The 27,400-nt window shown below is 37.3% G+C and overlaps 3 protein-coding genes across 8 annotated transcripts in view; 1 reads left to right on the top strand and 2 right to left on the bottom strand.

The window, feature by feature from the left end:
• LOC120612555 (spermatogenesis-associated protein 9-like) overlaps nt 1-27,400 on the top strand; it is an 87,715-nt gene that overhangs the window by 51,821 nt on the left and 8,494 nt on the right. The gene's annotated exons all lie outside the window — the stretch shown is intronic.
• On the bottom strand, nt 3,278-5,637 carry GPR150 (G protein-coupled receptor 150). The gene has a single exon (XM_039875136.1). The coding sequence runs from the start codon at nt 5,278-5,280 to the stop codon at nt 3,988-3,990; it is 1,293 nt and encodes a 430-aa protein (XP_039731070.1). The 5' UTR covers nt 5,281-5,637; the 3' UTR covers nt 3,278-3,987.
• Nucleotides 15,786-27,400, bottom strand: part of ARSK (arylsulfatase family member K) — a 31,783-nt gene continuing 20,168 nt past the window's right edge. For 2 of the 3 annotated variants that reach the window (XM_039875135.1, XM_039875133.1), the window contains 3 exons: nt 24,962-25,186; nt 17,146-17,370; nt 15,786-16,090 (listed from right to left, as the gene is read on the bottom strand). In XM_039875135.1, coding sequence (XP_039731069.1) covers nt 15,801-16,090; nt 17,146-17,370; nt 24,962-25,186 — 740 coding nt within the window. In that variant the 3' untranslated portion in view covers nt 15,786-15,800. Of the gene's footprint in view, nt 16,091-17,145; nt 17,371-18,661; nt 18,755-23,519; nt 23,636-24,961; nt 25,187-27,400 lie in introns of those variants that run through there. The other variant, XM_039875134.1, reaches the window with a different exon arrangement.

The raw sequence follows: 27,400 nt of genomic DNA, 5'->3' as shown, positions 1-27,400 counted from the left end.
CTAAAGTCACACAGCAACTAAGTTGTAGGGATGAAATTCGAGTCCAGGTCTTTAGCTCTAAAGACTCTGCTCTTTTCACTATATTACACTGCCTCCCAACTTGGCAAAACATCTGTTTAATTAGACTATTCATTTTTATAATATTTTCTCCTCTGATCAAGTCAGAACATTTTAGGAATGGAAAGGAAACTCTTCAAATTTTCTACTGTCTTTCATGCTTCCTAGGAAATGGCTTGGAAAAAAAATCTTTTAATCTATCTCCTCTTCCACAAATGAGCTAAACTATTCTACATTTAGTAAATGATTTATTGCTATTCACTAGTTGTGGTTTAGTTACACTCTTGCTATTTTCTACGTACTTTCTGCTTCAGATTATATAATAGGTCATGTTAACTTATTTTAGCTGTTTGTTGCTGTGTGGCTAGTTCCTTTTTGAATATACAAAATTCCTTCTATTTAGTCTTTAAAATTCTAATGAAAATCAGGACTACTATATTGCTCTATTCTGGTGGTGATATTTACATTGTTGTCTGTATGAACCGTAATGGCCACTCCGCCACCCTGCCACTGCCAGAGTCCTGCAGTCCAGGCCTGTGTGCAATTGTTTGGTCAAAATCTAACTCCAAGGGGAACGTGCAGTGGGTGTGTAGATGTTATTAGAATCCTCAAAAATTCTAAGTATATAGTCTGTTTTTTCCTCTAGTGATATCTTATTTGGGTGATACCTAGAAAAGAGGTCAAGTTCAAGGTCAACTGCTCATTCACCTTTGCTGTGAAATTTGAATGTTTTATCCTACTCTAGCAAGAGTTTAAATTTGAAATAATCTTTGGGGGCCTTTTTTATTGGAACAGAACTGAATCTCTCAGTTTTCTATAGCAATGTAGATTCCTGGGATCAATACCGACCATTCTGAAGGGATGTTTCAAATTTCTTAACTTACAAATACGGCTGCGATAGGAACTAAGTCATCTAGAGCTACCTTTAAGTTTCAGATTTAGTTAAAATCAGAGAACGTTCCTTAGTTATAGAAAATGCAGTTTAATTGCATTTCAAATTAACTACTTAAATTTGCATTCTGTATTTTTGACCCAGATGGAGATTTCTCATAATTTCTAGCTGGGAATCAGCTGAAAACCTCTAATGGTAAAAATTAAAAATTATTCTCTTTATTAATTTTGTTCTTGTATAATAGTTTAGTCTTGCCCCCCCCAACAAACATTTCCTCTTCTTTCTCTCCTAAAAGAAAACCTGAAAGTCTCATTTTTTTCACCCCTTCCCTATGTAGCTCTTATCTTCAGCTCTAGGTTCAAGGCAATCATGGTGGCCCCATTTCCATTGTGATGATAGGTCTAGGTATGAACATATGGTATAGTTCTGGCTGAGCCATGTGGGAAAGTCCACTTGAGACTTCTAAGAAATGTTTCTTCATTCTTATAAGGAATGAAAAAAAAAAAGAGAGAGAGAGAGTGAGAAAGTCTTCTGAACATTGTTATGTTTGGATGTGAGACCTGGAACTGCAACAGCCATTCTGTGATCTCAAGAGGAACTGAGCTTAATGTTATGTGCACCAGCTCAGAAAAGAAAGATGAAAAGGATCTAGGTCCTTGATTATGAAGTTATGAAGCTACTCAATTCATCAGATGTAGAACAGTCTTACCACTGGGCTTCTTGTTATGTGAGATAATAAATTTAAGCCAGATAAATCAATTTTTCTATTAGGGTTCTCTTAACTGCAGATAACAGAAAATCAAGCTCAACTGGCTTAAATTTATTATCTCAGTTGAGAGCATTGTAAGTGATACAACACTACAGGTCATATTTTGAGGTCTCTCGGGGCTTCTGCCTTGATCCCTGTAGCTAGGCATCAACCCAACCCACCCCAATTAGTTGATTCTCCGTACCATCATTGGAATGATCATTGGAATGAATTTTTCCAAAATTCAAATCTGATCATACTACAACTCTGACTTTATCTGTCAAAGGCTACTTTTTTCTTTCTTGGCATGGCATGTAGGCCTTTCTTGACTGGGTCCCGGCTGTATCTCTATGGCCACATACCTCATCAGGTCAGACCTCACAGATACCCTAATAATAGACATTTAAATTATTTTCATTCTTTGGCCTTACCAGGTTCTCTTCTATGCTCTACAAGTGCTACTCCCATTTCCTAGAACATGCTTCCCTATCTGATGATGCCAACTCAGCCATCAAGACTCAGCCTCTTTTGGTGAACCTTTCCTAATTCTCTCCCACCCTCCCTCAGTCCCCCAAGGTTGTCAGATGTTCTTCCTCAGTGCCTCAGTACCCTGACTAGAACCGCTATTAAAGCATATATGACACTGTGCTATAATTATCTCATTGTCTTTGAAGGAAAGATGTGTCTTACCCATGTTAGCATCTCCAATACCTAGCACATTGCTAGGCACAAAAAAAGCCAGTAATAAATGTTTATTAACCAATAGAAATAATGCTATAACCCAGACTTGAGTTCACGAAGACAGCCGTGTTCTTTTCTCTTTGGGTGATTTATTCTTGGTATGTCGCACACCATAGCATCCTCAGCAGGATAGGGAGGAATAAACAAGAAGGAAAATCTATAGCTTTATACCATTTTTTGACAGAATTTTGGAGGAAGGCGAGCTAACCTAATGAAGATTTCCTTTTGTAAATCTTTTATCCATTTTGTCTGTGCCTGACTCATGTGATGAATTATACAACAAATATGTATCAAGTATTGTTTAAAAACTTGGAATATATCAGTGAACAAACAAAGCAAGCCCTCAGAGAGCATTGGCTTTACAAGTGAACTCTACCAATCATTTTCTCTTTCCACATTTTAGTCCTGCATTTGTGCAGGAACAGGAAACACTATAATGGAGAGATTGCAGATTCTCAGCTGAAAGACACTGGTAAACATATGGATATATTGTTTGTAAGTGCTGCCACTTATCTTAGAACCAAGGACAATTAATAGGAGGAGGTTACCAATTAAATCTTCTCCTTGACCTTGTTCTCAGCAATGGGCACCAACAGACATTGCCTTCATTTTTTAAAAGGGAGTTTTATATGTACATACAGCATTCTGAGGTGGTAGCTGCTTTCCTAGCTGCAAATCTCCATGAGGCTCCTCCATCTGTGACAATGAGCCCCGCCAATATGCAGCACCTTGGTGCTTCTCTTCTCTAGTCTTCTGGGGACTTTGTGCTGAGAGGCTCCACCTGTGCGCAGCATTTCATCTGTAGAGGCTGATCTGGGCACTGGGACAATTTCCTACAGAAACTGGGCATATTCGAAAAGGGCTAAGAGAAGCTTTTTTGTCTCCCTCCTACAACCCCAGCTTCTATTGAAATGGAAGCTAGACTGAAAATAAAGGCCGCACTGATTTTCGTTAGAGAAAACACATTACTATATAATAAACAGTCCTAATTGCGCCGTGGGAAATATTTTTATTTTACAATTACTCTGTGGCTGTATAGTGACAGCACAATTACATTTCTGACAGTATCACTGGTACAATTTCCAGGCTCATCAGGGAGAACAACGTGGGTATTTTCTTCTTGGAGAAAAAGAAAATTCTCTGGTCTGGAAAGTACACTGGATTTTAAAACGATTCAATATAAGTACAAACAGATGACAACAAAGCAAATAATGAAAGCTTGGCAATTTAGCTAAAACAAATGATCTTATCCAGAATACTATGGGAGCATGAAAAAGAACTGCAAAAATAATTCTGTAACTTTGACTGTTTTTACAATTTCCCAATGGCTCATTCTGTCTCCAAGTGGGAAAATGTGAGAGGAACTGGGAGAGAGAAAAGAAATTGCAAGAATGTAAACATTAGAAAGAACTATAACAGGAGAGTGGAGAAAGGTGCTAGCTTCAGTATCACTCTCTCAGAGACCTTGCTGTCCGTTGTGATCCAGACAGACCTTGGCCGGTCCCTGGAGGCTCTTCCACGGGGCAAATGACCTCTGTCCTTGGAGCACCTAGAAGGCGCTTTCGCAGGAGCAGGGCAGCGACCGAGGGCGCGGCGGGGGTGGGCGTAGATAGCCCTCTTCTGGCTGCTCCCGCCGAGCGTGGTGATAATGGGGTTGCGGCCAGCGGTGGCGGTGGAGCGCCCGGTGACCCTGGGCTCCCTCGTCTTCCGCAACTCCCTCCCGCGCGCAGCAGAGAGCGCCTAGGAGCTTCCGCAGCCGCCCCCGGAGCTGGCAGCCGCCGGCCTGGAAGAAGAGGTAGACGAAGGGATTGAGAGCACTGTTGGTCACCCCCACGAGGCGCAGCGCCACCGCCAGGTCCTCAGCCTCCCAGTCTCCCACCGGTCCGGACGACCACGCGGCTGCCAGCCGGGAAGCAAAGTAGGGCAGCTGGAAGCCCACGAACAGAAGCGCCAGCGCCAGACTCATCTTCAGGCTCTGTACTTTAGCGCGGGGCAGCGCGCTGTGCGCAGGGCCTCGGCAGGGACTCGCCGACCTGGGCACCGCAACCGATGGGGCATGGGACGAACGCTGCCACCAGGAACAGAGCAGGCGGCTGCAAGCGACGCCCAGGACCGTGACTGGTGCCGCGAATCCCGTGGCGGCTTCAAAGAGCGCATAGACCTGCAGGTGCCAGCGCGGCAGGGGCGCGAAGATGCCCCGGCAGCGACGCTCTCCTGGCCAGGCGTGGGTGGCTGGGGGGGCGGTGTGTGGCGTCGAGGGGGAACCGCCGCGCACCACGAAGGCGGGGGGTAATGCCAGCAGCAGCGCCAGCAGCCAGCCCAGGGTGGCGAGTGCGCGCGCGGGCAGCAGTGGGCCCTGCGGACAGCGCACCGCGCGCTGGCGCTCTAGGGCAATGAGCACCACGAGGTGGGCCGAGGCGCCCCGGCCGGATACCTGCAGGAGCTGCACAAAGCGGCATGCCTGGTCGCCCGCGGCCCGACGCGGCTCGACTATTAGTTTCCAGGCCAGCTGTGACAGCGCAGTGCCGCCGCTTGCGTACAGGTCGGCCAGGGCCAGTTGCACCAGCAGGAAGTCCATCTTGCGACGCTTGGGACCCGCCCAGGGTCCGCCGCCGCCGCACAGGCGGCACAGCACCATGGCGTTACCGGCCACGGCCACCACCAGGATGACTCCCAGAAAGACCAGGCGGCTGGGAGGGCCGGACGGCAGTGGCGGCGGCAGCGGTGGCCCCGGGGCTGGGGCTCCCTGTCCGGAAGTCAGGTTGAGACCCCACCCCAGCGAGATGGGTATGGAGAGGTTGGGCGCGGGCGACAGGGTTGAGGGGCTGAATGGATTCTCCATCCTTAGCCTGGAGGAAGAGGAGGTACCGAAGAGGGCAGGCTGAGTGCTGGAAACCAAGGTGGAAGCGAGGCTGCGCAGGGCGAGATGCCAGGTCAACGAGTTCCCAAAGTTAGTTGAAAACGCACATGCACAGAAATGGATTTGGGTGCATTTGCTCTTAGTTGTTGTTGTTTTTTAATAGGCTGTCCTCGTCATTTGTCACTCAAATGTGGGTTGTACACTCAAGGAACACACATGATTCCTATTCTCCACCTTCTCCGAGTCTCCCCTCCCAATCCTGTCTCCCCTTCCAATCTCCTTGCGCACCCACACTGCCCTCGCAGAAGCCGCGGACTGCTGGGCTCTGGAACCTCTTCTGTTCGCTATTTACCGTTAGGTCACATCTGATTACAAGATCATTTTGCCTAACCCATTGTAAAGGCTCATGTTCACCCGGGACTGACACACAAAAGATGAAGCTGCTGAAAGAGATTGTACACCTCAAAATGGTTTCATGATTGCCACTAGGCAAAAAAAGATACTAGTTTTGATTTAAAAAAAAAAAAAAAGTTTGAAATGCCATGGATCTGCACTAGCAGGAGAAAAACAGGAACACATGAAAACTTAACAGCATTTTGAGCAAAGAGGAGTCCAGTAGATGAATCTTTGATAAAGACATGTCTTCTATTGGCCAACGATGAGAGCATTCACTTAGACTAAAGACAGTGATGTTGCTTGGCAGTTAATAGTAGCAATAGAGGATAGTTTCAAATACTCCTCAATATTAGAAGCAGCGGATCACAGCTGCCTTCTCCACAATGTAAAATTCATTTCATTAGTCTAAAGAAGGCATTAATAGGTTTTATGCAAAGGGATAGTACATTTATTCCTTTTCCCCTAATATTTTCATCTAGTGATGATGTGTCACCATGGCTTCTCATTCTCTTGATTATATTTTCCAGCAGATGGGAGGTTGCTAGGAAGGACTACGCCTCCAATAAGCCCAGAGAAAAGGTGACTAAGAAATGATAAGGCGGCCAATTTTTAAAAAAGAAATCCAAGTCACATGAAATGGTTTAGATTAAATACTGCCTCTTTTATTTTAGCCCTGCCTCCTCATGAACACATTTTTTGTTTTCCTGTTAGAAGCATCAATTTGTCTTTTATGCACCTTCCATATTAGTCACCCTGAGTTCCTGCACTTCTTGGTCGGGGCGTCTATTGGGGTTCACATTCCCAGGCTGAGAAAACATTTGGCACTTTAAGCTGCATGGGATAGTAGGGTTTGGTGGGTGCAGATGAGAGTGCTGCCAGTTGCTGGAGGAATCCCAGTTCTCCAGCTGTTGGCCTTCATCCAGAGATCTTTGTCATTTTCATCATCATTTCTCTAGTGCCTAGCACTGGGTCTCACACATGGTAGGTGTCAGCAAATATGTTTTGAGTTAATGAATTAATGGATATGTGATGCATTTCAGATAATTTTAAGCAAATGTTCCTTCCTTGACTATAAATCCATCACCTAAGAAAAAAATGTGCTTCATACCCATGCCAGTATCATTCAGAAGAGCCCAAGGAAGTGCTGGGGACATGTTGGAATAGCCATTCTTGGTGGAACATTTAAGAAAGAGGTAGAGTGATAGCCTTGGGAAGTCAAACTCTTGATTTAATTTTCACAATCTCCTTGCAGAGGGTTTTGCCCAGGGCCTTTTTCTGTGTAACATACATCATCCCAGTTTATGGTCCACTTCTTCCAGGGAGCTCTCTCTGAGCAATACCCATAATTCAGTGCTTCTAGCCAATATCAGTTTAACATTTCTCAAGACAATTCTGTAATTTGTCTCAAATTTATTGAAATGCTCTCATTTAACAAAATAAGACTCTACTAGCAAAATTATATTTTATAGAACCTAGCTTTACTAAGACCTGATAAAACATTAATTTAAAAAGTAATTCTTATCAAAATAATACATGCATGTAGTTTTGAAAGTCAAATAGACTGGAGGGATGACAACAACATAAAACGTTCCCTGTCCATGCATCCTGACTCTTCTCTTCTAGAGGGAACCAGTTTATAATAACTTCTTACTGTATAAGTTTAAAGATTTAGCTCTCACACCTCTGTTCCCACTGTTTCTCCTTTCTCATACTATTATTACAGTAAATTGTAATTTTGGGTTAGATCTATATTCAGTGTTTACATTATTATGAAATGAAAATATTCTCAGCTGAATGTTGTAGTATATTATGAAAACCATTATTTTCTTTTTCTTGAAGTTAATTGCCTTTAATTTTCATTGTTACCACAGCTAATTTTCCCTATACCTTTATACTCAGAACAGTTTCCACGAAGTCAGTTTCTCAACATAATATAGAAATTGCATTTTTTTTTCTTGGAAATCTTACCAGACACCTTACTTTTCCTCCTGTTTGAGCTGGTTTCTCTCCATTTCCCTCCTGTTTGGGTTGCTGCATAGCTATTGTCCTGGAAGGTCCATTTGTTGTCATTTTTGAAACCCTCTGCTTTTCTCTTGGATTAGAGTTCCTGTTTTTTAGATCTCCGGTCTTTTCTTCTTGGTTTCTTCCCTTTTGGTAGTACACATCATCCAGTAAATCAGAAGGTTAAAATGATTGTATGAAGGCTGTACATAGCAGTGAGAACCCTCACTGTGCCTGTTACTTGAGTCAAATGAAATCAATCTAGACAGATTGCCCTCTAGGCCAGCTCTCGTCCAGGCATCTCCCTTTACCATCATCCTAGAGATTTTTTCTTTCTTGGTTTATTTCTCTGCTTCTGTAGAAAGCATCCTTCTTAAGGCTTCTTAAGAAAGGGAAAATTTGAGGACCATGCATGTCTGAAAATTTCTTATTTTATCCTCATACTTAACTGATGATTTGCTGTGTTTAGACTTCTATATTGGAAACATTTTCCTTCTGAATTTTGATGGCATTGCTCCATTGCCTTCTGGCTTCTAAGTGTTTTTGTATTAAGAGGCCTAAAGCCATTCTGATTCCTGATTTGTTTGGATGTGATCATTCTTTTTTTGTTGTTCCAGAAGCCTATTGATTCTTCTTTTTGTCTCCAATAAATTTCATAAAGATGTATTTTGCTGTGGGTTTCTTTTCATCCACTTTGCTGGGCATAATCAAGGATCATGAGTTGTATTTCATTGTAATATTTCTCTACTGGCCTTTAAGCTAGGGCAGTTTCTTTTTCCTTTCATGACACTGATGGGCCTGAAGGGTCCATGGCATATGTTTTGCAGAATGTCTCTAAAGTTGTATTTGTTTCCATGTAATTAAATTTGGATTAGACTTTTGGGGCATAAGTACTACATAAGCAGCGCTTTGTGCTCAGTGTATCATTTCAGAGCGCACTATGCTAGTTTGTCTCAATAGTGGTGATGTTTTAAGCTTAATATATATGTTTTAAAATTAAATATTTCTTTTATTACATAAATGGTATATATTAATTGCAGAAAAATTAGAAAATACAGATTATCAACAAGCACCACTAAATATACTACCCAGAGATAACCTTTGTTAATACTTAGTTATATATCCTTCAGACTGTAATGACTACATCTATATATTTACAAAAATATATCATACTATATATAGTATTTTGTATCCTTTTTTTCTATTTAAGATTATATTTGGACAGCTTTCCATGCCAATTGGTAAAAACGTGATATAATTATCTGTTTAATGTGAAATGAGTTACAACAATTCAAATAACCCCCTATTTTTGGACAAAGGTTTTCCAATTTTCACTTTATAAATAATTTTGTGAAGAACATTTCTTCACATATATTATTCCATATACATTGAGTTATTCCCTTAAGAGAAAATCTAGAATTGGAATTGCTAGGGCAGATCACTTGCATTTTTAAAACATTTTATTACATGGCGCTGAGTTGCCCTTGACAAGGGGCACAAACAATACGTGTGTGTTTTCCCTATAGTCCCAACAAAATGAGCCTCATCATTGGTTTTCTATTGTCGTTTTGTTTTTTTAATAACTTAAAATTTTTTTTCAATTACAGTTATGTGCAATATTATGTTTCATGTATATAACGTGATTAAACATTTATATAACCTGTGAAGTGTCACTCCAATAAATCTAGTACCCCTCTGACACCATACATAGTTATTATATTGACCATATTCCTTAATCTGTACTGTACATCCCTGTGAATGTTTTGATAGCTTGCGATTTGCACATCTTAGACTCTTTTTCACCCATTCCTCCAATGCCTCTCCCATTTAGGAGCCATCAAAATGTCCTCTGTATTTATAATTTTGTTTTTGTTTTGTTTATTTGTATATTTTGTTTTTAGATTCCACATGAGTGGAACCATATATTTGTCTTTCTCTGACTTGTTTCACTTAGCATAATACCCTCTAGGTCCATCCATGTTGTTGCAGATGGCAAGATTTCCTTATTTCTTATTGCTGAGTGATATTCCATTATATATATATACCATCTTTTCTTTATCCATTCATCTCTCTATGAACACTTAGGTTGCTTCTATATCTTGGCTATTGTAAATAATACTGCAATGAACATATGGATTCACATGTCCCTTTGAAGTAAGGTTTTGGATAAATACCCAGAAGTGGGATTATTGGGTCCTTCTTTGTCTCTTGTTATAGACTTTGTTTTAAAATCTGTTTTGTCTGGTTAAGTATTGCTACCCCAGCTTTTTGTTTTGTTTTGTTTTCATTAATGAAATATCTTTTGTCATACTTTACTTTCAATCTTTGTGTGTCTTTTGATCAGAAGTGGGTCTCTTGTAGGCAGCATATTTAGGGATCTTGTTTTCCTATCCATTCAGCCATCCTATGTCTTTTGATTGGAACATTCAATCCATTTACATTTAAAGTAATTATTGATAGGTATGTAGTTATTGTCATTTGATTAGTCATTTTTTATCTTTTTTTTCTTCTTAAAGAAGCCTCTTTAATATTTTTTGTAACACTGGGTTTTTGTTGATGAACTCCTTTAACTTTTTTTGCCTGGGAAGCTCTTTATCCGTCCTTCGATTCTAAATGATAGCCTTACTGGGTAGAGTAATCTTGGTTGTAGGTCCTTGCTTTTCATCACTGTGAATATTTTGTGCCAATCCCTTTTGGCCTTCAAAGTTTCTGAAAAATCAGCTGACAGCCTTATGGGACCTCCCTTGTAGGTAACTAACTACTTTTCTTTAGCTGCTTTTTAAGATTCTCTCTTTGTCTTTAACCCTTGGCATTTTAACTATGATGTGTCTTGGTGTGGGCCTCTTCGGGTTCATCTTGTTTGGGACTACACTTAGATCAGCAGCTCGAAAAGGACCAGGGACATATGGAGAAGAACTGAATTATCTGGAGGGGCAGCTTTCTCCCAGACAGAAGTGCTGTCAGAGGCCATTGTGCCTTTGCTGAGCCCTCCCCGTCACCCATCTTGCAGTAGCCATATCTGAGTCTCCATCAACCTGGCTAACACTGTTCACCTTGCCCTGGTGATTCCCTGAGACCTACCCCACACCAACTTTTGGGCCTACCAAAAGCTGCTTCCAGTGGCTTTTACATACAAATGGCCTATCTCAGCTCATGCTGTGGACTTTTCTAAATTTTCTAAATTTCTCAAAGGTCCACAAATCTCAGAAGTAGCATCCGGCCTTAGCTTGCCTTGTACCTCTTGCTAAGCAGCCCCAAGCCCCCATCTGCAGATCACTTTGTAGCTAATACCAGGTGGCCATAGGCAGGGCACAAGCAGTGGCAGAACCCCTCCCAAGAGGCCCCAGAACCAATACGCCTGATGGCAAGCTTCACACCACACCAGAGCACCACCCAACCTTACCTCCACAAATAATACACCCTGCTTCGTGGGGTCAACCTCTGCACAATAGCTTCTACACTGCAGTCACGGCCAGTCCTCACAACCAATCAGCCTGAGGGTCCATCCTTCCCATTGACGCGCCAACAGCCATAAAGGCTCAACTACAACAGGAAGGCACACACAACCCACACAAGGGACATACCTGGAGCAACTGGCTCAGATGACCAGGGAGACTACACCACTGGACCCCACTGGACACTTACTACATAAGGCCACTCTGCTAAGACTGGGAGATATAGCCACTCTACCTCATACATAGAAACAAAGAGGGAGGCAGCCACAATGAGAAGGCAAATAAACACGCCCCAGATGAAAGAACTCAGTGAGAACTTTAATGAAAAGATAGGAAACATAAAAAAGAACCAATCAGAAATGAATACAATAACCGAAAATGAAAACTACATTAGAGGGAATTAGCAGATTAGACGAAGCAGATATTTTTAATTTCTAGTGAATCAGTTTTATTCTTTTTATAGTTTCTGTCTTTCCGCTGAAATTCCCTATCTGCTCATGCACATTGTCTAAATTTTCCACTAGGTTCTTCAGTAAATTTATCATAGTATTTTCAAGTCACTTTCTGATAGCTTCAACTTCTGGGCCATCTCTCAGTCTGGTCCTATTTTCTGCTTTAGTTTTTGAAAATGGGTCTTTTCTTGCTTTTTTGCCTTGTAAATTTGACTGAAAGCCAGACATTATATGTAAAAAAATAATGGTAACTGATGTAAATGGTAAATGTAAATACTCCTGAAAATGGGCATGCCTTTTCATCTGTCAGGCCATAACGTGGGAGGTTGACTAAATCTAATCAGTATTGAGCTAAGTTTGGGTTTTGTTGTTGCCATAGTTATTATTATACTACAGACTTCAAACTCCTCCATACTTTTATCTTTAGTGCGATGCCTTGAATGCTGGAGGGTTTTTCTCAGTGTTCCTGCTCTACTCCCAACTTTAAGCAGATCTACAGCCTAGCCCTGGGGTAGGGTAGTTTCTCTCCCCATGCTTCTGCTGTTCCCAGTGCTGCTGCTCACGGTGGGCACAGGCTGGTTTCGTTGGCTCTGCTAGTCTAGCCTCAGTCTTCCGCAGGCTCCGAGGGCCTGAGCCTCAACAGTAGGACTTCCCCGCACTCCTGTCCCTCCCCCAATGGCAGCCGGACTCTGCCTTTGACTTGAGTCTCCTGTTCCCTGTTGAGCTCTTTGCTGTCAGTGCAGGGTCATGGGCACCACTGTTTCCTGCCTTTCCAACCCCCCAGTGGTAGACAGCTTTTGCTGTTATCTGCCCCTTCTCAGTGACTGCTGACCTTTTTCTGAGGACTGAGGCGGGGAGGGTTTCCTGCTCCTGCTCCAGTGGCAGAAGAGTTTTGCTGTGTGTGAGCAAGGTTCTGGGTTTTATGCTTGTCTCTTTCCCACTGAAGGGTCTCCATCAGGTCTGCTGCTGTGCTCCCAACCTTTCTCATCAATGTGGACTGAGGTCTGTGAAAAAAAGCTCATTACTGGGGTGGTGTCCCTTGTGTGTGGGGCTCCCAGAGTTTCTACAGTTATTTTCACACACATTTGGCTTTTAAAAATTTGTCAAAATATCAGTTGTTTTCTTACTCACTTTTTCGGTTGCTAGTTTTCCCTCCCATATTCTGCTAAAGGTGGAACATTTGTCTCACCACTCCGCAGACGGGCTTGCCACTCTTTTGAATTTGGTTCACCTGGTGCCTTGCAACTTCAGTCCTCTGATAGACTGAGAAAGGGTTTATTTTGTTTATTATGTTTATTTTGATTTTGTAGATTATCTAGCTTTTTCACCCCCTTTTGGTTTTTGTTAACGTGGGAGTATTCCCTTGCAGCTTTCCCTACCCTATGTGGAAACAAAACTCTCAAAACATTATTAAAGGATACCCGTTCTTTACCATAAATATTACAAAACAAAACTTGTTTATTTTGTTTTCTAACTTCCTAAATTGAACAGTTTATTTATTTTTATTTTTCTTAATAAAAAAAAGTTTAAGGTTAAGAACATTCTTCTGAATATAGTTTTGGTTGTGTCATATATTCTTCTAAGTTTTATTTTCATTATTTTCAAAATTATGTAACTCATTTTTCTGACCTAAGAATTATTATGCTCTTGAGATTCTGCTTTGTAACTTGAAAAAGAAAAAGAAGGGTAAAAATCTTATCTGAGAATTTGACCAGTGTAGAAGGGAATAGTTCTAGTACAGGTCTAGCTTTTTTCTGTTTTCCACATTGAGCTTCTTCCACTTAGTTTGTCTTGAGATATGTCTTTCTTGCTCATGGTCCCTCATCACCAAGTTCTTAGTTTGATTTAGTGATTTATAATATGGTTTAATACCCAGTAAGACTAATCTAAACCTTGATTTTCATACATAACTGCGAAGATAAGCTCATATAAATTCACTGAAGAATGATAAAGGAGGTGAACTGGCTCAAAGAAAATTTCAAAGATAGTTTGAAAAATAAAGTTAAGTAAAATTAAATGCAGATAAGCTTTTTTTAACCTGGAAAATATAAGATACCAACTAAAAAACTATTATAAACAATAAGGTGGCTTGGTACATAATACATAGAAATAGAGTTTGCATGTATAAATGACAACCAGTTAGAAGATATAATGGAAGAAAGATTCACTTAAAATAGTACCACCACCAACAAACGATAAAACCAAAAGGAATAAGCTCACCTCTGGCTACACATTAGGATCGTCAGCTGGAGGACTTAATAAACAAAACAATAAGGACAAAACAGTGCCCAGGTGCCATTCCTAGAATTCTAAATCAGTTGGTGTGGGGTGGGGCTCAGGTGGCATTTTTTTTCAAAGGTCCCAACTTTCCAAAAATCTCAATGAAGAAATTGATCTCTATAAAGAAAACTTAGAATATTATTGAGTGTTATAAAAGAAGACTTGAAAAAAGGGAAAAGCATACTCTTCTTTAGAATAACCGAATATCGTAAAGAATTTAACTTTCTCTAAATTAGGCTATACATTTAATGTGATTTCATATAAAAGACTAACATGATTTTTCATTTTTGGAACTAGACAAGCATATTCTAAATTTGTATGGAAAAAAAATTAGAAAGAGTAGCCAGGACAATTCTGAAAAACAAAACTATTGCAAAGGGACTAGTCTGACCAGATATTGACTACCACATTAATAAACAAAATAGAATGGTCCACTGCAAAATAAAAAATATTCTGAAAAGACCTAAATGTAAATGAGACTTTGGTTTATGATAAATGGCATTTTAAAACAATAGAGGAAAAGATAATGTATTCAATAAAGATGTTATATAATGAAGTGACATTTTCTAACCAATGGGAAAAATGTTAGTTTACTCAATAAAAGGTCAATTGGGTATCCATCTTAAAAAAACAAACTAAAGTTAGATCTCTAATTTGTAATACATTTTAGATGGATGAAAAATAAAACTCTAAAAGAAGATAAGTGGGGAAGACTATTCTAAATATATCTGACACAAAATCCCAAAGTCACAAAAGCCAAGATTCATAAATTTGATAATTTGAAAATACCAATTTCTACATGCCTAAAATACCAGAACCAAGTCAAAAGACAAATTACAAAAAGGAAAAAAAAAAACTACAGCTTCTTTTGCAGACAAAGAGTTAATATCTACAGCATGCCTGTAACAAAAAAGACTGATAACCAACATAAAAAATAGGCAAAGAATAGAAACAGGAGAGTTCACAGTAAACTCCAATGGCTATTAAATATATGAAAATGTGATCTACCTTATTCATAAAAATAAAAATAATGATGTTTTCATATATCAGGTTGGCAAAGGATGTGAGGACATGCATTGCTGGTGAGAGTTAAGTTGGTATAATTTCTTTAGGGGTAATTTGCTAGTACCTAGTATAATTTTGCTAGATACAGTCTTACCTCAGTAATTTCTCTTCTAGGTATTTATTCTTAAGTGGAAAAAAAAAAAAACAAGCAGTAGAGCATTTTAGATAGTATGCCATCATTTGTGTGTGGGGGAAAAAAGAACATAAAGTTTGTTTGTGGATGTATGTTCTGTCTCTAAAAGGATATATAGGCAGGTGGTTACTATAGAGGCTTCTAGGAAGGGGAAGAGTGTGGCTTGGTGGCTGGAAAAGCAAGGAGCCCTGATGCTCACTGTTAACTCTTTTGTACTTTCTGAAGTTTGTACCTTGTGCATATACTATTTTAAAAATACAGTAACAAAGCCAGCCATATCCAGGGTCTGTGTCCCATCAAATACTCCCATCAAATACACACAAATGGTCCATGTCCCATCAGATGCAAATAACTTATCAGACACCATCAAATAGTCACAAATAACTATTTTATGGCTCATAAGTAATCAATAACTTGTTAAATATTTTATATTCCATCTTACTCAGAAGACTGTAACTTTATATTATACTATTTGCTTCCATCGTTTCAATACTTCCATTGGTAAGAATGAGTCAGTCTTGATAGTAATCATTTGTGAGTCAGTCTTGATAGTAATCATTTGTGAATATATATAATTCTATAATGATTTGTTTTTATTTAAAAGAGTAGATTTTTAAAAGTAAAAATAAATCATTATTAAAACTAGTGTTTAAGACATAATTAATCGTGATATTTTAACATATTTCCGTGTAGCTCTGGAACATTCTTTTCTTTTTTTGTTCAAAATTTGTTTGCATCGGTGCGGGTTTTAAGCCACTGATCAATCGCGCTTTCGTACTTCCTCGGTTCTTTCAGCCAGTCCTGATGCCATCTCAGGTTTGCAATAACAGTTGAATAGTTTTGCCCTACACTTTGTTTCCACTTAATAAACTGCTCTTTATTGTACTGGTGGACAGAAGCAGAAACTTTAGGATAGTTTATAATGGAACGAAGCTTCTGATCCAAAGAACAAGTGATTTCTGGAAATTTTGTGGCAATATTTGTTAGTTCATCTGGATCTGAGGAAAGATCTGAAAGAAAAAGAAATTAAATACCTGTCAAAATAGTTACCTACTACAAAAACATTTTTAGAATGCCATTACTCTCTGACGTATTAAGATTTATTTTTATTTTCAGTTCCTCTTGGTATAGTAAAATGAAGGAAAGTATCAATGGTAAAATAATATACCGGAAGTTAAACACTCCTCTAAATGTATGTCTAAATTATCTTCCTTCCTACCATCATCCTGCTATCTCATTTTTAAAAATCTATTCTTAGATGGCAGAAACAGTCAAACCCTTATTACTAGTAAGCTGGCTTAGTCCTAATTCTTCCTGATTTTGATGCCTTGCTTACTTTGACGTACAGACAGAAATAAAATAAACAGTAATGTTAATATTGTCCTATTTCAACAGCCCAAACATTCCAGCTTTAAGAATTCTTTATATAGCCAAATCATGTTCTTGCAACTTCAGTTACTCCCAGTTTTCTATATATATATTAGCATTTTGTGTTTGGATTTTTCAGTTAGATTTATCAATACTGTCCATGTGAGCAGAGAGCCATGGAAATAAAAACTTCTCTCAATCGCTACCATCAAGAAAATAATGATAAATATTTCAGATAACATAAACACCCTTTTAATCTATGATGTAGGTAGACAGGATATAACTAGGATGCCAATATAATTGGAAAAATAGCACATCAACTATTTTATGACAATTTACTTAAGCTAGTAAATGAACAATGAATGTCAAGGGAAAAATCTCTGTGGGCCTATATGAGTGCATTAGTCAGAAGACCTGTGAAGACATTTGTGACTTTGTTAGGTGACTTCAGATGGCACTTTTTTGGGAAAGAGATGTTAGTAAAACCCTAGAGATTACAGGAAAGGTGGGCTCACTCACTGATCCTTTGACAGTCACAGCTGCTCCTCACATTGGCAACATTTTTTAGATTGTCCCAGCATGAAGAGCAGCAGATATTTGTTTATTTAAAGATAATCACTGGATCTTTTAGGCAATGCTATGTAGGTCAGCTCATTACACATTATACTACAGTTAAAAAATATATCAACAAATTTACCAAAGAGTTGAGGCAATACTGAAGCACCATCAGAGTAGGCTATATACTTCCATTGGTTAGTTCGAAGCATGTAAGTGGAAGCGTTCACATTGCATCCATGGAATTCACTCAGAATCCAGGCTGGATGTAGGTTTTTGAGCTTATGTTCATTCTTAAACATTTCTGATGATAATGGCAACAAAGAGTATCCACTCAGGTTCTGAGGCAGAGGAATTCCAGCAATATCTATGTAACAAAAATAACAATATTTTAAAATAACTCATGCTTTCATTAGTTGAACATTCATAAATGACAAAGGTCACAGAGACTAGAGACTATATATATGGATTTTGTCAACAGACTACCTAGATCCAAATGCTTAATCCACTTGTCATGTGACCTTGAGCATATTATTGATCACTGTGAACCTCAGTTTCCTCATCGATAAAAGATAATAATAATACCTGTACTTCACAGGTTTATTTTAGGTTTAATATGATAACTTATATAAAATCCCTCAACAATTTATTATTAAATATCATCAGTCATTCATTCCTGAATTATTTAATCACAGCTGTTTCTCACATTTGTTCCATGGGTTATTAATAAGACCTAAATGAGATAAGGGTTTAGTAGTCATATATGTTTGCAAATAATGGTTAAAAATAAATAGGTAAATTTATTGTAGATGTAAAGTAAACCTTCAAGGGTGGTATATGGTATGCCATTTGATGACAGAACTTTTTTCTCCCTAGTAGTATCTAAAGGGATTAGTATTTTGCAGAACATATGTTGGGAAATCCTAGATTATACTGATTTTGAGAAAAATAATTGATTTTTTCCTCATCGAACACAGACAATAAAACAATAGCATAAGAAATGTCTAACTTATAAAGAAATTGTATTTGTAATATAATGTAATGTAATTGCTTTTAAGGTATTTTTTTGAAACTCAAACTATCTTTTTCCTATAGAAAAATTACTGTTAATATGGCTGGGCAGTTGGGATAATTCCAAAATGAGTATGCAGTTGCCCTCTCCACCCCTTTTCTGGTTTCAATGTTCCATGTTTTTAGGGATAATTAAATATTTCCAATGAAAAATAGAAAGTAATAGATCTGCAATGCTAGAAATTAAAATTGAATATGAAAATTAATTTGACTATAAGTATTTGAGGAAAAACAGGCTAATTAAAGGAGAATAAAGAGTAGACAGGGACCTCTATAAGTCTGAAGGTAACTGTTTTACATATAAATTAATTTAAAACTTTGTATCTTCCAGTTTCTTGGAAGGGGCATATACAAGTACTAATCTTCTGCCAACCAATCACAATCAGGGACTTTTTTGAGAAAGAAAGACAGACAGAAAGAAAGACTGGAAGAGTGACAGGGAAGGGATGGGGGAGGGGGAGGGATGAAGGAGGAAGGAAAGAAGAAACAGATAAAAGAGATAACTGGTTAAGAACAAAAGAAGGAGCAAAGACAGTAAAGAGGATGTGCATGAGAGAAAGAGACTGACCAAGATGAAACTAATTGCAATACAAGACAGTTGGCTACTTACAGCAAGGAAAGAGAGTAGCCAGGGAATAGGCTGAGTCAGGCTGGTCTGTGTCAGCCATCAGGTGGCACCACTAGCGAGGCACAGGAAGGGAGAGAAGAGGATTTCGACGATGGTTAGGAAGCAGGAACCAACTGGCATATACCTATGACTGGGAAGTTCCTGCATTTAGCATTGTCTTAACCTTTAATACTTAGCAATACCTTATTTCCTATCTAGTCTTAGCCTCATTTTCCTAAAGAAGCTTGAAAGCCTAAGAAAATGTACTTGATTCTCTTTTGTTTCTATGATAAGTAAGTGGTAAGCTAAGAGTACATTTAAGTATTAATAATTTTCATTTATTCAACAAACTAGGTTTTGTTCCAGGAGTAGGGAAAAAACAGTGGACAAAGCAGGTAAGCTGTCTTAGAGTTTACGTTCTAATGTGGAGGGGCAGGCAAACAACTATGTCAAATAGTAATAAGTATAGTGAAGAAAAATAAAGCAGGATAGGGAGATCGAGAATGTTGGCAGGTATGGTTTATGTGCTGTTTAACATAGTGTGGTCAAGGAAAGCCTCTCTGATGAGGTAACATTTGAGTAGAGACCTGAGGCAGGGCTAAAGTGAGCCCTATAGATATCTGAGAAAGGACATCAGCCCAGGGAATAGCAGGTGTAAAGACCCTAAGGCAGGAACCTGCTTGGTTCATTCCCCAAAGACCAAGGGAGCAGAGTGAGAGGTAAAATTGTAAAAGATGATTTGGGGAGGGGAAGAGATCATGTTGGACTCCTAGGCCCAATTAGAGATTCTGGATTTTACTCTAAGGGGAATGGGAAACCAGGAGAAGATTGTGAGCAGAAGTGTGACATGGTCTGTTGCTAACTACTATATAGCAAATTGACTAAAAGTGGGTACAGGCAGAGAAGGTTGGAGTTAGGAAGCTATTGCAGGAGTCCAGGCAAGAGATAATGATGGCTTGTTTCTAGTTTATTATCAGAAGAATAATATACCTTTGTGAATTGATACTGAACAATAAAACCTATGCCAAATATCTATAATACTTAATAAATACCTTACGTACTTATTAATTTTTTTATGCTCCAGGGAGCTAGGTATTCATTTCGCAAATATTTACCAATAATTTCTTTAAAAACACTTTAGCTTAAACTGCTTTTCAAAAGCTCATTAATCTTCATTTAAAACCATTTTTCATATTTTTTCTTCTGACAAATCTGTCATTCTAATTCCATTTTAAGCAAATTTCATCTTTCTTGGCAGTATAAGCAAAGATTAAAAGTAACTGCAGGATTCTTAATAAAGTGACTTAAATTTAAAACAGTAGTGGGGAAAAATGCAGACCTGGATATATGTGATGGTCTCCTAAAGGGAGAAAAGATATATTTCTTCCTGACCATATGAGTTGATAGGAATTAGACTGATGTGGCAATGATGCAAACTGTGTACATTTTAAGGGCAAGGGATAAACAATATTAATGATAACATCTGACATTTAATTGTTAACCATGTTCTAGTCATTGTTCTAAACCATGGAATAGCCACTATTATTTCCATTTTATTGATAAGAAAATTGGAGACCAGAGCTATTAAGTGGTTCAAGGCCACATAGTTGGTAAATACTGAAGGAAGGATTTGAATTTAGGTAGTCCAGAATCTCTGGCCCCTTCAATACTACACCACAAGTCTTGCTTTACTATAGTCAACTTCATAATATTTTCCAGCCAATAAAAACAAAGTAGTTGATACCAATTTGCAACTCTACCAATAGTGCACAAGGGATCTCTTTTGCCATTTGTGACTACATGGATGGACCTAGAGGATACTATGCTAAGTGCAATAAGTCAGACAGAGACAGACAAATACCATATGATTTCACTTATATGTGGAATCTAAAAAATAAAATAACAAACAAAACATAAATAAATTCATAGGTACAGAGAACAAACTGGTGGTTGCCAGATGGGAGGGAGGTTAGGGGGATGATTGAAAAAAGAGAAGGGATTAAGAAGTACAAAGGGTGGTCATAAAAACAGTCATGGGATATAAAGTACAGCATAGGGAATAGAGTCAGTAATATTTTAATAACTGTATGATGTCAGATGGGTACTAGACTTATCGGGGTGATCATTTTGTAAGTTATATAAATGTCCAATCACTATGTTTTACACTGAAACTAATATAATATTATATGTCAGCTGTAATTGAGAAATCAAGAAATGAAAAATAAGAAAAAAAAGTCTATGTAGAATGCTCCTCCCAACCCTCCACTAAGATCCTGTAACAATAGGGTTTTGCAAATTAAATCACTAGCAATTAAACATTCTTTTAAACATAACTGTATTTTTGTATAATTACATTTTCACAATTCAGAAAAATCTGGATTTATCTTTTATATGAGAGGAAGGCAGGTGTTTTACAAAAAAAGATAAACTATTAAAAAAATTTACGTGAACATAAGAAATTTAAAAAATAAAATCAGAACAATTTTAATTTTAAAACGAGACTACCTTTATTTATAACTGAGCTAAAGTATCCTGATACGAGGTTATTGGAGAAGAAAATATTTTGGGGAACACTTTTAAAAAATAATCTCTGAAATGATATCAACTTCAACAGTATAAAAAAAATTCCTAGTTATAAAAATGTTTTTTTCCTGCTATTAGAAAATAATATGATACTATAAATGACCTACAAAGATAAATAGACTATGTATACTCTTCCTACTTTATCATAAAATATCAATTTATAGAAAAGAAAGCACTCTTTTAAAATACTTTTAAAAAAACTATTGTAAATTGAGACTTATTTATAAAGCATTGTAGCATCTTAAATTTCAAGACACTCTATAGTAAGATAGGTTTGTTAAAACAGGAATCCCAATTGTTTTTTCCTATTCAATATCTTTCTATTTAAGGTTTTTTGAATTACCATTTTTTATATGATATTTCCAAGGCCCATAGAATGGAGGGGAAGAAGTCTGTCTTGAGGCTTTGATCTAAGAAACTTAGTCCCATACTCTCTGTGTGTAAATTGGATTCATACAAAATAATATAGTTATGGCTAAGCTAATAAAGAAAGAATCTTTAGAATTCTAAGAATAGATTGTTTTGTGTCTATTTTAAACTCCTAATTGGTTAGACGAATCACAAAATAAAAGTCCTTTGTAGATACTATATCAAAATCTGTATGTTTACTTATTAAGCAGAGGTAAACAGAACATACTGTCCCACAGTTCTAATTTTAGATTTAATCACTACTAAAGTAGCTTTAAACTCTTCCAGCACTGAGTAATTTTCATTTTAAAAGTAACCCTTGCTATCCTATTTACATTTCATCATTGGAACTAGGCTGCCATACTTACAATTTTGTACTCTGCTTTTTACTTTAACTAAATAAATTCTTAACCAATTATAATAGTTAAAAAAAGACTGAATCAAACATCAGATAAAACACACCATCAGAATTATTTTTGCCTTGTTGGCTGGTAAGACTGTTCGACAAGGCTACAGACTCAGTTTATGCTTATTAATTCAGTATAATTATTGATAGTACCCTTTTACTATCAAAAATGTGCTAATTTGGACAATAGACACACTATTTCAATTAGTAAACAAACAAAACAAAATAAACAAAAAAACCCTGTTCACATAGTTTTAAAACCTACATTTTCTTTTCTATAATACACAGGGGCCATTTTCACATATCATTTCACCTTTTAAAATAAAACTAATTAGTTTTTACTTAATCTATTACTACTAGATATTTATACTATTTTATTTTTTAATATAATGCAATAGTACAATAAATATCCATGGAGATAAATTCTTCTGTAAATCTATAGGTAATTTTCTAAAATTGGAATTTTAGAATTGGATATGTGTGTACATTTTAAAAATAGTATACATACTGTTTTATGTCAAGATCATAAAGTAGAAAATTTGCATCATGGGCAAATATAACACAATATTTATTTCTGAGAGGCTTTTGATGATTGCTTCAATTTCCTTACTGCTAATTGGTCTATTTAGATTTTCCAGTTCTTTGTGATTCAGTCTAGGAAGATTATATATTTCTAAGAACTTGTCCATTTCTTCTAGGTTATTTAATTTGGTGGCATATAGTCTTTCATAGTATTCTTGTATGATCGTTGTATTCCTGTGGTATCCATCGGCAACTTCTCTTCTTTCATTTCTGATTTTATTACTCAGCCATAACAAAAGATGAAATACTGACATTTGCAACAACATGGCTGGATCTTGAGATTATCATGCTAAGCAAAATAAGTCAGACAGAAAATGTGACAACTATATGATTTTACTCATATGTGGTATATAAAACTGAAAGCAAAAAACAAAGATAAACAAAACTCATAGACACAGACAACAGTTTAGTGGTTACCAGAGGGAAAGGGGGATGGAAGGGAGGTAGAAAAGGGTAAAGAGGGTCAAATATATGATGACAGAAGGAGATTTGACTTTGGGTGGTAAACACATAATGCAATATACAGATGATGTATTATAAAATTGTACACCTGAATCCTATATAATTTTATTAACCAATGTCACCCCAATAAATTTAATTAAAAAATAAAAAAGAAGTAAAAAAAATTAAAGAGAAATGATTTAAACAATACCTATAATCAACTAACATATAAGGTTATAGAATGTCTAGGAACAGACTAGGATGTGGTGTAGACAGCTCCTGAAGGACACTGAATTATTTAGCTGCTAGAGTCAAAAAGACAAACAAAATGCCAACTATCACTATGAAATATATTGAGGGAAAACCAAGGAATAATCACCCCAACCTTTTAATTCTTTTACAGTTCTGGTCACTGTACCTCAAGAAAACAGAACATGGCTAAAAAGTTAAGCAAATACGATGATCCTGAAGAGTTTTCATTGCAAATGGGTGGGGGTGGGAGAGTTCCACATGAGGAAAAACTCGGGAAGGAAGCTGTAAAGAAATGCCAATATAAATGAGCATATATTCATAAAATTATAAAGATGATAATGAGAGATACTTGCAAATACACATAATTACATATACATTTCTTATGAAAACAGAAATGAGAAAAAATAATGGGGATTGGCTAAAACTTGAAGGAGCCAGAAAGTGGCAGAGATATGGCTAAGTGTGAAAACTGCTTTGGGATAATGAAGACACATAGCAAATGATGACTGAGAAACTGAGGAGATTAAAAATATACATCAAGCAAAAGAACAACAAAGAAGTATGTTCAAATATAGAAGAAGTGATGTGAAACAAAAGCAAAATGGAAAAGACATTGATATAAATTAACAGTAAAGAAATTTAAGACCCTGGAATAGTGTTTAGTTAAATGAAGGGGAAGACTTTGTAGCAGAAGTAAGGAGATAAAAAGAACTCTCTTACTTCTGATTTTCCAACACGTTTCTTTCACATTATATATATATGTGTGTATGTGTCCATATATATATACCTATATATACCTATATATAGGTATGTGTGTATATATGTGTGTGTGTGTGTGTATATATATACACACCTAGGTATATGTATAGGCATATATATAGGTATATATATACCTAGATGTGTGTGTGTATGTATATATATATATATATATATATATGTTCACCAAAATTTATTTATAAATTGATGTTACTTTTTGCAATTGATAGCATCTTAGAACAGTGGAATTACAATTAAATGTTATTAAATTTAAAGTACTCTGCTATATTAGATTGAAACTAACAGTTCTATATTATTCCCTCTGAATTTGATGATGTTATTTTAGTAAAAACTGCTAACTACCACTATTCAAATGTTGCTGTTCCAAACCTATGATTATGCTTATAGACATTAAGAAACTAGTAAAGCAAACAGTAACAGAACAATCTAAAGATTCTCAGGAAAAATATGTTCATAGCATCAGATCAAGGGACTTTTCCAATACTGTACGAAGTTGGAAGTTTCAAAGTGGATGAAATACTTAAGAAGGGAAGTTAAAGTAGAGAATCAAATCATATGCAAATCATAATATAAAGTTATGAACTTGAATATCTTATGTGGCTTACTCTACAGTCATATCCTGACTGTCAATCTTTTGAATGAAAAATGACTACAGTAAGTGAAGGCCAAAGGAACCTGAGGAATATTATCCTCATTTTTCATATATGGATTTGACTCACAGTTAAATGAATTGCTCAAGGTTACAAACACGTCAGCAGGGCCTCTGACTGCTTTGCTTATTCATTCTCCATCATTATTACAAAAAACTATTTATAGAATTTCATTACTTACCAAGCATAGTAGGGTAAATATCCACAAGAGAAACCACATTTGATACTTGTACGTTGGCCTTAATTCCTGGTCCCATTATCAAGAGTGGAACATGGGCACTAGCTTCGTACATACTCATTTTATAAAACTGACGATGTTCCATGGCTAGCTCTCCATGGTCTGAGGTGTATATGACAATAGTTTTCTGAAGAAGATCTAATTGGCGAAGAGCCAAAATAATTTCACCTACAATATAGATCAAGATAAATATTAATTAGCTCCACACTATAAGAGTTTGTCAAGATGCTTCTTAATATGTGATTATCTACTGTTCTTAAGTAAGTTATACTAAGTTTCCTGTGACCGTCCCTCATTTGACAGACTAGAGAGGAAGAAGATACAGTACTTATAGGACAGTTTATTTGTAGATCATGCTGGCTTGCTTTCTGTGATTCTATCAGAGAATGGGGGGCGGGGGCGGTGGGTAAGAAATTTTTCTTTAGTGACCTGAATGAAAAAAGGAAGACAGGTCTGCGTGTGAGCACTGTACATGTCTCAGATGATGAAAAGATTCATATGACATTGACCCACAATTTCTTCTCAATGGGAGGTGTTAAAAAGGGTCAGAACTCTTCCTGCTGCGCTTTCTTCCAAATCCCCAATTGCCAGATCATGCCTATGAAGCTGGCTGAGGATTTTGGAAATCCCACATTTGAACAAGGGCTGGAAGCAATGCAGACAATATGAATATGGTTTAGCATATTCTTGGACAGGGAATAACTAAACAGTAAAATTCTTCTGATTGGTCCCTGTTTCTTAGTGTCCTGAAATGTCCTCATTGTAATTAAGAGAATCATAGTAAGATATAGTTTAGAGAGGGGTCATCCCTCTTTTGGCAGTTCTTGAATCTGAGATACGGGGGTCTGTATTATTTAAAAAACAACACCACCACACACACACACACACACACACACACACGTGAGTCAGAGGTCCAGTCAGAACTGAGACCCACTGCTCTGTCAAGTAATTTATGGAGTTCAGACCATCAGGATCTTTCGACCGGATGACTGTAATTGCTTCCTAATTGGTCTTCTTGCCTCCTCTCCTCTTTCCCTTACACAGTATCCCTTGTACCATTTGGGTGGATCTCATTCTAAAATATCTGATCATGTTACACCCCAGCTTAAACCTTTTTTTCAGAGCTTCTCATCTTCAATTCTTTAGCATGACACACAAAACCCCTGCCCACTCTTGAAGCTCAGCTTCCCCCTAGACCTTTAACTTTCTCAATCCTAAACAACTTAGTATTCTCTGAACTAATAATAATTTTTGGACTTTCTTGCCTCTGTGCATACTCTGCCTTCTGTGTCAAATGTCCTTTCTCCCACCATCTACTTGGCAAAGTGCCATTCTTCCTTTGTGACCCAGCTCAAGCATTTCCTCCCTGGTGAAGTATTCCCTGCTTTTCCAGGTAGAGTGAATCACTCCGTCCTCCAACACCCCTATGATCTGTTTACTACTGTACTTACAACACTGTATTATAATTGCTGGTGTTTACAGTCATTTAATAAATGTTTACTGAGTTCTTACTATGTGGCAGGCAGTATGGAAGCAAAGCTAGGCAGCTAGGATGAAATGCTGAGTAAGTTCTTGCCCTCATGAAGCTCATATTCTTCAAGAGAAATGAATAGACAGTAAACAATAGACAAAATAATTAAAGATTATTATATAAACAAACAAGATATAGAGTAGGATGATGAGGATGGTATATCAACTTAGAGTTGTTGGGAAGATATCCCTGGGGAAGTGATATTTGAGTCAGGAGCTAAAGATTGACAATAGCCAGATATGTAAAATGCAAAGGGAAGTGCGTCCCAGGCAGAAGGAAGAGTGACTATAAAGGCGCTGAGGTGAAGTTAATGCTGAGAGTGTTTTTAATTAATGTATGATGTCTTGATAATATTCAACTTACTTTTACCACTGCCCAATATAGTGCCTGATAGCTAGAAAGTACTAACTGTTTGTTGAGCAAACACAGTGAACAGTAGTAGATATTATTTGGTGACCAGACCAGCTATAAATTTAACAACAAGGATACAATATATTTCACAAATTTTGAAACCTGAAGTGATCTGCTGCATTTTTTTTTCTCCTGAAGAGACTTCAAGAGTAGTATTCCTACACCCCCTGAAGCAACATTATATATTATTTCAGTTTAATAGATATGAATGGACAGCTGCAAACTTTCAAGAGATTTCCAGGGCACAAATGGCAAATATCACAAAAATCAGAAAATATATAAATACAATTAACATTTGTGTGGGTTTAAGATTAAAGAAACTTACTTAAAATCTTATTTGCATTCAGGATTGAGTAGTTGGAAAGTCCTTAAGACTCTCTAATACATATTATACTTGTTACATTATAAATAATTTATCCCTATGGCTGTTTTGCATTGTT

This window comes from Pteropus medius, unplaced genomic scaffold (assembly GCF_902729225.1).
Source record: "Pteropus medius unplaced genomic scaffold, Ma_sr-lr_union100, whole genome shotgun sequence".
Taxonomy (NCBI): Eukaryota; Metazoa; Chordata; class Mammalia; order Chiroptera; family Pteropodidae; genus Pteropus; species Pteropus medius.
The sequence above is the reverse complement of the archived record's forward strand: the minus strand, read 5'-3'. Positions and strand labels throughout refer to the sequence as shown.